Source organism: Lolium rigidum, chromosome 6 (assembly GCF_022539505.1).
Source record: "Lolium rigidum isolate FL_2022 chromosome 6, APGP_CSIRO_Lrig_0.1, whole genome shotgun sequence".
Taxonomy (NCBI): domain Eukaryota; kingdom Viridiplantae; phylum Streptophyta; class Magnoliopsida; order Poales; family Poaceae; genus Lolium; species Lolium rigidum.
The window spans coordinates 42,764,888-42,775,826 of record NC_061513.1 but is presented as its reverse complement, the minus strand read 5'-3'; the positions used below and the strand labels follow the sequence as shown (position 1 = coordinate 42,775,826).

The 10,939-nt window shown below is 45.0% G+C and overlaps 2 protein-coding genes across 2 annotated transcripts; both read left to right on the top strand.

Annotated features, from left to right (window-relative positions):
• The first annotated feature begins 4,015 nt into the window (after window positions 1-4,015).
• Window positions 4,016-5,814, top strand: LOC124665237 (50S ribosomal protein L27, chloroplastic-like). The gene is made up of 3 exons (XM_047202659.1): window positions 4,016-4,351; window positions 5,351-5,452; window positions 5,530-5,814. The coding sequence occupies exons 1-3, from the start codon at window positions 4,070-4,072 to the stop codon at window positions 5,704-5,706; spliced, it is 561 nt and encodes a 186-aa protein (XP_047058615.1). The 5' UTR covers window positions 4,016-4,069; the 3' UTR covers window positions 5,707-5,814.
• A 3,558-nt stretch (window positions 5,815-9,372) lies between these two features.
• Window positions 9,373-10,423, top strand: LOC124666007. Its single transcript, XM_047203356.1, has one exon. It carries the CDS (start codon window positions 9,589-9,591, stop codon window positions 10,141-10,143), a length of 555 nt encoding a protein of 184 aa, XP_047059312.1. The 5' UTR covers window positions 9,373-9,588; the 3' UTR covers window positions 10,144-10,423.
• The last annotated feature ends 516 nt before the right edge of the window (window positions 10,424-10,939 follow it).

The window sequence follows — 10,939 nt, the reverse complement described above, 5'->3', positions numbered from 1 at the left end:
TCTTGAAGAGATCACCGGAGCACCAATCACCAAGCCAACTAGGAGGTCACCCTCCAAGAGTAACAAGCTCACGGTCTCTCACTCGAACAAATCGTGGTGGAGAGCTCAACACTATGCAATGATGCAAAGCAAGAACACCGGAGGTGTTCAAGTCCTTCACACTCAAATCCCACCAAAGCAACGAATGCTAGGATGAGATTGGAGAGGAAGAACAAGGGGAAAGTCAACCAAAGACTCCAAGATCTAGATCCCAAGAGATTCCCTCACTTAGAGAAGAAACGGTTTGGTGGAAGTGTAGATCTAGATCCCCTCTCTCAAATCCTCAAATATGAGCAAGTATGGTTGGAGGATTCAAGGGGGAGAGCAACTTCTTCAAATGCAACAATGGAGGTGAGAGAATGGGGAAGAAGTAGTTGCTCAAGGTGGAAGAAGGGCTATTTATAGTCTAGGGAGAAAAATAACCGTTGGGGAAAAAGAAGGGTGAAAATCGCATTAAAATCGGGCAAAAAAACGACCCAGCCGGCCGGCGGGCCGGCTGACCGAACCTGGGCCGGAGCGGCCGGAGGCCTGCCCGGCCGGACCGGCCCACCGACCGGGGCAGGGTAGTGGCGCGCACAGGCGGCAAAGCCTTCGGGCCGCGCGGGGAGCGGCAGCGAGGCCGCCGGGGCCGCGGCGGCCCGGCAGGCGCTGAGCGGCGCGGAGCGCAGGCCGCTCGGGGGCGCGACGGGGCGAGCGGGCCGGACGGGGCGGCGGCCCGGTTAAGCGTCCGGTCGGACCGGAGGACAAGCTGGGCTTCCCGGCTGGTGGGCCGGTGGCCGTCCGGTCGACCGGGTGGGCCGGCTGGCGGTCCGGCGGGCCGGCGGCAGACCGGCCGCCTCCCCCCTTTTTTCTTTTTCTTTTTCTTTTTCTCTTTTACCTTTTCTTTAATAACTATTGTTCCCGAACTCCGAATCGCATGAAACCAATTTTGTTTGGAAGATAACAACAAATGCTATCTTATGGAAGGTGGAAAACCAAGAATCTGTAGGAGGGGATTTTATCATGAATATAAAAGGTAGAACCTTATATCATGAATAACCGGTAAAATCACCCAACCTCGAAAACGCAATAGAAGATGCATGTGAACTCCGTTTTCGATGAACTTGGGCTTGTTGTAAAGCTAGCAACAAGCTCAAGAACCTCACACCGAGAAATACCAAGAAGCAATAAGAATATGCAACGCATGCAAGGATTGAGCTCCCTAAGACGATGTGATCAAGTTAACCAACCGAAAGCCCCTCTTGATAGTGCGGCTATCTATCCTATAATCCGGTCTCCCATCAACCACCTCGAGACCGGCAAAAGGAAAACCTATCAAGGTCATACCTTTGCCTTGCGCACCCCATCACTTGATCATTGTCGCTTCGTGTATACTCACAAATGCTCCCCCATACACTATGATGGGAAAGCTTCATTGATGCACATCTTCACTATCACCAAGTGGACGGCAAGCTTCAAGCATGTGATCCACACAAGATGCTTATCTTGAACTTGCCCAACTCAACCTTGTATCTTCTCATACTCACTTAAGATAGAGCATGGATAATATTGAGTTCCACATAAGAACTCCATCTTCATTTCTTCTTCTTGATCATATCACATATATATCTTCATACCGATGATCTTGATGCCAATACACAAGGTATATCTTTATCTTCATGGCATCCATACTTGAATCCAATATGGAGAGCAAGTAGTACCTATGGAATATTCCTTCATATAAACTCAATGAAAACATTAGTCCATAGGGGTTGTCATTAATTACCGAAACCACACATAGGGGCAATGTTCCCTTACACTCTCAACCTATATGTTGTTCATCATATGCCTCCACATTATTTCATCTTAGGAATGGTTTTGTTCCCCTTCATTTAGATTGTTGTTCCCACCGTCTAGTCTATTGTTTTCTTTCGTCTAGGTTGTTGTTCCTCATCTTTTTAGGATGTTGTTCCCCTTAGTGTAGGGTGTTGTTCCTTTTCGTCTAGGCTCTTGTTCCCTTCCGTTTAGGATGTTGTTCCCCTCCGTCTAGGTTGTTGTCCCCTCCGTATAGGGTGTTGTTCCTTTTCGTCTAGGCTGTTATTCCATTCCGTTTAGGATGTTGTTCCCCTCCGTCTAGGTTGTTGTTCCCCTCCGTGTAGGGTGTTGTTCCTTTTCGTCTAGTCTCTTGTTCCTTTTGTTCCTTTTCGTCTAGTCTCTTGTTCCTTTCAGTTTAGGATGTTGTTCCCAGGTTGTTGTTCCCCTCTTTGTAGGGTGTTATTCCCAGGTTGTTGTTCCTTTCCGTTTAGGATGTTGTTCCCCTCCGTCTAGTTTGTTGTTCCCCTCCGTGTAGGGTGTTGTTCCTTTTCATCTAGTCTCTTGTTCCTTTCCGTTTAGGATGTTGTTCCCAGGTTGTTGTTCCCCTCTTTGTAGGGTGTTATTCCCAGGTTGTTGTTCCTTTCCGTTTAGGATGTTGCTCCCCTCCGTCTAGTTTGTTGTTCCCCTCCGTGTAGGGTGTTGTTCCTTTTCATCTAGTCTCTTGTTCCTTTCCGTTTAGAATGTTGTTCCCAGGTTGTTGTTCCCCTCTTTGTAGGGTGTTATTCCCAGGTTGTTGTTCCTTTCCGTTTAGGATGTTGCTCCCCTCCGTCTAGTTTGTTGTTCCCCTCCGTGTAGGGTGTTGTTCCTTTTCATCTAGTCTCTTGTTCCTTTCCGTTTAGGATGTTGTTCCCAGGTTGTTGTTCCCCTCTTTGTAGGGTGTTGTTCCTTTTCATCTAGGTTGTTGTTCCATTCCGTTTAGGATGTTGTTCCCCTCCATCTAGGTTGTTGTTCCCCTCCGTGTAGGGTGTTGTTCCTTTTCGTCTAGGCTCTTGTTCCTTTCCGTTTAGGATGTTGTTCCCCACCGTCTAGTTTGTTGTTCCCCTCCGTGTAAGGTGTTGTTCCTTTTCGTCTAGGCTCTTGTTCCTCTCTGTCTAGGATGTTGTATTTCTCAGACGTAGTATTTCTTTCCCCAAATAGATGCAATATTTTTTGTTCTGTGAGATTCGTTTGTTAAACAAGATTTAATCGAAACTTTTTGCATATTTTGTTTTTTTTATGGTGGTCCCACTCTATTTGTACTATGTCTTTTCATTTTGATCAGATGAGCCTCGCTAGCTATAGGTAGCTATCCACGTTAGCAACTGTGTTCCTCCATGTGCAAATCAAAAAAATTGCATGTAAAATATTTAAGACAAAAATCAGCCGTGGGCACGCATGTGACAGAAAAATGTAGCTAGCAGCTCTGTTTATATAGCCATGTGCCACGAAAAGAAAAAGGAGTAGCTAGAACTAAGCTTGGAAGTTGGCCGGAGCACATACACCATGCATGGATTAAGCGGCAACGTGAATTGATTGAGCAGCCGCAGCACATGAGCCATGCATGAATTAAGCGGCAGGAGGCGTCCCATGCATGCAGCAGACGCAGTATGCATGCATGCATGGATTAGGCGTCCGGGAGCATCGCGTGCATGTATTAAGCGGCAGGAACGTTGCTACGAATGCACGCACTGCAAAGCACACCGTGTTTTCGGACGTGACTTCACATTTTTAGTCCCACATCGCTAACCAAGAAGAAAATTACCGGCTTAAATACCCGCGCGCGGTGGTAGCTGTCATCCAATCCTCGATCGACGCTAGCAGGCTGGTACGGCCGCTTTACAGTGACCGATCCTTGCCCTTCGTAAATGGGCTGCCAAACCAAACCACTGACCAGTTGTTGGGCCGCCGCCAAACGGAACTACCAATAATCGGTTCTTGTGCGAAATAGAGGAAAGGGAGCGCGCGAGCGCTAGGGAGGAGGACCCCATCCGGGCGTCGGGGCTCTTCCCTCTCCCGACCATCACCAGGCCCAAATATAGTGGGCAGCCCAGTACAGTGAGCCCACGAAAGGCCCAGGATTCAGCCCCGTTCCACTCCAGTCCCAACGTTATCACCTCATCTTCTTTCTCCTTCTCCTCCCGTGTACAGAGCGTTGATTAACCTGCCGTTGCTGGCTTGCTGCTTTCGCGCGACAGAAATGGCGTTCACGCTGGTGGGAGCCTTCAAGGGCCTCTCGCTCTCCTCATCCTCCTCCTTCCTCCGCGGCGACCGCGCCGCGCTCTCCGGCAACAACCTCGGAATGGGCGTGGGCGTGGCGACGCTGCCGGCGCGCGGGCTGACGATCCAGATGGCGCACAAGAAGGGGGCCGGTAGCACCAAGAACGGGAGGGACTCCAAGGGCCAGCGCCTCGGGGTCAAGATTTACGGCGACCAGCTCGCCAAGCCCGGCGCCATCATCATCCGCCAGCGCGGCACCAAGGTCCTCTTTCCCCGCCTCTCGGCCCCTTTTAGTGCCGCCGGTTCGTTCGGTGCTGCCTAGCGTGCTGAGTGGTAAATTGCGGTGGAATTGATGTTGGATGTTCCGTTGTAGTAGTCCGAATTGGCGATTGAGTTTTAGCGCGAGACGATTTGTGCAAGGTTGGACCCGTGGTCATGAAACCTGCATACACGTTTGTCGTTGGCATTGTGCATGGCCGTTAATGAAGGGCATATCATTGCCAACACTGGCAATTGATGTCTGTCAGCTGTCAATGAAACCGTAAGACTTGGAAGTACTTCGACACTTGTAGTAGAATGCTTAGTCGCTGATTAAGTTGTGCAGTAATTGAAGCTCTTTTCATAAAAAAAAAGTGTGCCTATCTACTGTATATAGTGCTGTTGTATGAATCGAAACATTTTCCTTTAGCAGGTTAGAAGCTGCTATTTTCATTTTGACTAGATTAAATGAATGTTTACTTCAGACACATAACATGCCAATGCCATGCTATTTGTTCATTCAGAAGAGAAAAAAAAAGGGGCATGCCAATTGCCATGTCCTAAAGCTTGTCTTTGCAAAGTGTGACCTTTATATACGTGGCTGCATGTGTAGTACAAACTTTACCAGTATGGCAGTATGGTCGTTTCCGGTTACACTCTTCATTCCTTCAGACTCTGGCTTGTCCCATTTTTGCAAGGGCAGAAAAAAAACACAATCATTTGTCCCCGAAATTACTCAATGTGCAAATGCTATTTCCTTCCCGACTTCTTTCCATATACTCCGTATACATGAACTATGGGTTTAATATAGCTCTTGGTTTCTGACATCCTTCAATATTCTAGTAATATGCATGTTGTTGGTGATATATGATTTCTGTCATTTCTTCCTTTTTATAAAGTAGTTATACACGGTGTAGGAAAAGGGCACCTATTATATAAATCTCCGTGTGTGTCTCTCTGTGTTTTTCTGTTTTCTTATGTACATTTACGTTGAACACTTCAGGTCTATCCTGGAAATAATGTTGGAATGGGCAAGGATCACACCCTCTTCGCTTTGATTGATGGACTTGTCAAGTTTGAGAAATATGGACCAGACAGGAAAAAGGTTCGTCACTAGTAACTGCATCTAATTGGGTTTCTGGGGAATACCAGTTATGTGATTACCCTGTTTTTTCTTTCCAGGTAAGCGTTTACCCATATGAGAAGCAGCCTGAGAACCCGAACAGTTACAGGGCAAGGAAGAGAGAGAACTTCCGCTTGCAGCGTGAACGTAAGAAGGCAAGAACAGAGAGAACTTATGAGCCACAGTTGGTGTTGGCAGCTGCCGATGGAAGTGCTGAGGCCAAAGCAGACTGCTGATAGTTTACTGTAATGTATTTCTCTTTTTTTACAGTCCATGCTTGAAAAATCTTTCTCGAATGTAAATCGTCGACTGCAAGTTGAATGCAAGTCCAGTTTCATTTTGAATTCATGGTGTGTCCGATTGGTTGTGTGTCTTCAGGATACTGCACACTTTAGGGACCAGGAGGGGTCTATGTTAACTCCCCACAGACCACAAATTCCACGTAATTTGTGATAGTGCCAATACATCAACGACGTCATCACTGGGAGCGTGTTATGTGGTTCAGGCTTTATTAGACAAAACTTTGCATAGGCTCTCTTTGAAGAAAAGTTACCTTTGGCATGTAGGGTTGTAAACGGTTTTAGGTTAGTTGGTGCATGCAAGATTGCAACCAGGCTCCCTGCATTTCTTCATTCTTCCATGGTCCCTATTCTTGAGGGGTATTGTACTGCATTTATAAACAATAGGAGTTTCTGTTCAAACTAAATTGATTTGCCAATACTTCGGAGATGCTAGGTTCCGTTTGGTGAAAGCAATTTAAGTTGTGAGATGAGGGAAACCAGTAGTACACATTATCTCTGCTCAAATGAGGGAAACCACAACAATACACCATATCCCTAATTATTAGAGAGAAGATAATATATTTTATTCTTAAGGAAACTTATGGAGTAGAGGTTGATTATCTACCCAACATAGAAATATAGAAGGGACATTTCTATGGTGTTTTGCCCCCTCTTTTATGCCCCATGGTGTAGTCTATCAGCCATCTAGCTTTTGCTGAAGCAAAGCAAGGAGGAGCATAATTGAGCTCAGGTGGGCTTTTTGTTAAATAAAGTTGACCTACCACAGGGTAGATGGGACCCTTACTCGCCCCCCTCGATTCTAAGGACACAAGTCTTGATCAAAGAACACAACACAACGGATAGGAAAGGGCTGTGGAATCAAGAAGCATGATCCTTGTTTGCTCTCTCTTTTATGTATCATCCTATAACCCAGGAGCTAGCTGCACTGGTGAATGATGGCGCCAAGGCAAGCATTATTGAGATCCCACCATGTTTTTCGACAAGCTTTGTGCAAGTTGAATCATGGAGAGGGGCACAAAGTATGTGAATTACTAGATCTTTTTTCTCTTTCAGTGTCCCCATATGCTCCTCACATGTGAAATCTTGCAAAGGAATCAGTATTGGCATTGCACGGTACTGTAAGCACATCATTTGTCGTTCTCTCTTTTTGACACCAAAGTTTACCATGCTGAAGTTAGCTTATTAACACAGTATTGGGAACCATTTGACACATTTTGAGTCACAGTTTATTTTTCCCAGTTACATATGCTGATGAGGATACAATTTGCAGGATAAAATACTGCCAGTAATAAAGTACATCTAAAGTAACACAGCATTAGGAGAACAATAACTTTAGGTGGTTAAGCATGTGCACAGGGTCCAAAATAGCTGTACTACAGATTCACAGAGCATTTTGTGTCATGTCTTTAGTTTCTTGTCACGTTTCTAGGAACCTTCCAATTTTTTTCAATGATGGATTCTTTTTTCTAGAATACACCCTGGAAGGTGTATCATATACAATGATGGATTTTTATTTCTTAGCAATGCATAGCCATCAGTGATTTTGCTTATCTAGGTTAATCTAATTAGTTGAGCACAATGCTATTAAGATTTTCTAATGTTATATCGCTTTTTATTCTTACAAAGATCACTTCAGAAGTGATCTGGCACTAGGATTCTGTAACCAAACTTGTGCATGTGATGTTTGTTTATGGTGTAGAAGTCATTGCTTGTTAACCTACTAGATGAAGCTTTTGCAGAATCTGGTTTAGACATTGCTTGTTGACAGTAATACATACCGGGCATCAAAACTGAAATTAACACCTACTTCTGCGAGAAACCGATATGCATAATTCCATTTGTTTGTTATAGAGCTGTTTAATGCTGGAGTTTTGGTTTAAAACTATACATAAGCAATGGGGTGAAGAACTCCTTACTGTGTTCTGTTCGCTTCTGTTTTCTTGTAACAACACATGGTCCAGGTAATGTAGAACACTAAAATACAGATACCGGATTGATTGCTCAAATCTTTCCATTTCATGCAGACTCCCCAGTCCACACTCCACACTCCGCACCACATAATAGTAAAGCTAAGATGCATCCACCAACTGCTAATGATAATCTTTTTCATCAAGAATTGTGCTCCTTTCATCCGCTCAATTATTAGCCTAAAGCACATTTTGCTGGTGCTGGAGGCCATAATTTCCAGAGCCATTCCTGTCTTGCAATGCATGTCATATTGGCATGACAGGCAAGTTGCTGGGGCAAACATACACTTTTTTGTTGCCTACTTGCCTTGCTCAACACTGACCAGTTTTACACTGCACTCAGTTAGCACTTAGCAGGCTCCTCACCAGTCTTGGAAAAGAGAGAAGCTAGGTCCTTTCAAAGGGGATAATGGGCACTACTGCACTGCACTAGTGTTTGTTGGACTCCTAACCTCATCTTTCCTTAGCCATCAAGTCTCTGGTTATTTCATGTAGCGACAGTTGCACACGGTTTTGCTACAAGACAAGCTTCTGCTGAATGTTCAAAGGATTTACTGATGCATTGATCATAGACAGAAGACATTCTTTCTTGAAATTCGGAGGGTATATGGTCCTCGCAACCTCAACTTCCCTTCCATATGATAATGATATAGAAATATAGAATTACAGTATCAGACTTGAACTCCTGTGTACATAGTTTATTAGAGGATGCAATGGAACATGACAACTAAAAGGTTATATGGTTCAGATGCTCACAGTGACTGAATCTTGGCTTCTTGCTTAGCTGATCTTCAGGCCACCAGTTAATTAAAAGTTGTCACTCTTTTTATCGAACCGTTTCGGTCAAAGTTCCTAGACGATTTGGTATTCTTTTTACGACTTGGTACTATTTTTTTCTTTTGTAGTAAATTTCCTTAAGTGTAATTACCAACCTGCTGGGGTTGAGTTCCAGATTGGAAGTACACTTGAGCACCTGGTCATGGTTACAAAGAGCTATTCCAGAGAAGCCAAACTCCACACAGTTTCCAGGTGTACTTGCACCGACTGTACCACCAGCATCTAGAATGTTGAGTCCACACATATCGCATGAGCAGAAATACTCAGCAACTCCTACCACAGTTGGCTCTGAGGGTGAATCATCATTCACCAACCACAATGAGTACATAACTGCCAGAGCTCACACTGAATTATTGTGCACATCATATCACTGCTAGGAAACGATGTATGCTTGCCAACAATTGCTACATGACATAGCTGTGGCCTGTGAAGCTTGTTATGTCCATTCTACATGTTTTCTCACAGTTTGTGGCTGTACATCATATCCAATGGAATGGAATCAACGTTATTGTGGAGGCATCCAAATTTTGAAGTCCAGGTCATCAAGTCCAGGGATCAGGATCATGAGAGCAAGAGGGACCCAAAGCAGGGCAAGATAGGGAAAGGAAAAGAAAGGGGGTAAAGAAAGTGAAGAGAAGGCAGACAAACACTATATCTTTTCTGACAAAGAATTGCCCCCACTCACAACACATAAATTTTTTTATGTATAAAATCTCATCAATTTGCAAAAGCATCATGTCATGTGTTCCTCTACATCTCCACCGCCAATAGGATAGGAGATGTCTGTACTTGCATGGTTGGCTCCTCTTGTATTGAGACACTTGGTGCTTTAAATTTCACATTCTCTTCTTCTGCCTTTTCATGGCCAGCCTCCCTCTCAAACCACATATAAAACCCTCTCACCACCCTTCCTGCCCCCTCATTGTGGCCATAGCTTCTTGAGCCTGCTCGGGTCCCTGTACATACATTTTTCTTTGTTCTGTTCACAGCAAGAGCTTGATTGCTCAAAAAAATGGATCCAATTAGCATAGAGAAGATCAAGGCCATTAGGAAGTACAGGAGGAGCAGGAGGCAGCAGCAGCAGAAGCAGAAGCTGCTCCCTACTATCACCCCTTACATGGTGGCCACTTGTGTTCTTTGCCTGCTGCTCACTAGCCCTGCCTGGTTCCCCAAGCTGTGCTCACTCCTCATGTCCTTCCTCACCACCCTCCCTGACCTGGCAACGGCCTTCTTGCTCAGCCCCAAGTGCCTCTTTGTTGTCGGCAACCTCATCGTCGCCTTCCTCATCAACGAGTCTAGGCTGGCGCCGAGGAGCCCGCCTGCTTCCCTAGTGGATGTGGATGGAATCCACGAGGAGCACGTGAAGAGAAATGTCACATCGACGGCAACGACCACGGTGGTGTTCACAGATCAAAGCGCTCAGGTTGGAGTAGTTTGGGAGGGAGAGGAGGAGGAAGAGGAGGAACAAGGAGAAGAGGAGCTGGAGAAGAGGGTGGACGACTTCATCGCAAGGGTCAGGAGGCAGAGGAAGCTCGAAGCCAAGAGCTTCTTCGACACTGATCGGTGACCATGAATGATCTAGCTTACTTAATTTCCTTGGTGTTTGAAGATGCACGAGAAGATTACTCCAAATTAAGGACATGTAATACTGTGTGCTACTATGCTTAATTCTGTCATGTTAGGGTCAGAGGTAAGAAGAACCTATTCCACTGTCTTCTCGCGGTGTCTGATTAATTCTGGGGCATAACAATGCCCGGGAATTAGGCAGAGAGGAGGAGAGATAAGGAATGTGTGTGATCTTTTAAAAAGTAAGGAAAAAAGAAGTGATGCATGGTGTCTTTCTGTTATCTTTCTTTGTGTATGGCTAGTGTGATAATGCCATGATTATGATAGCACTTGGAGAACCATTTGTGACCATCCTGATTCAAAAAGTAGCTGAGATGACAAAGGAAGCAAAACTTGAGTAACATCAATGAAGTGTTTAACTGAAAACTTAGCAGTTGACATATGCGGCGAATTGATGTACTCCGTAATCAGGCTGCAAAATCGCCACCAGGAACCAACTGAAATTACTAGATCCTATCTGGAAAACTAGTTGTCGAGATAATAATTATAGAATCTTTCCAGCAAGGATTAAAAGAAGGGACATGAAAAGATGGTGCAGGCGCTGATCCAAAGACTCTATCTCTTTTTTTATAAAATAAAATAAGAAGATCACACGCAATGCTGAATGTTCAGGCTGTTAGGGAATATACTTGTTGTATTACCAGGGGGCCAAAGGCCACAATATATAGTACATGTACAGGTGCACATATGCAGAAAGCCCCCTAACATATGGGGAAACTACAATATACAGATATATA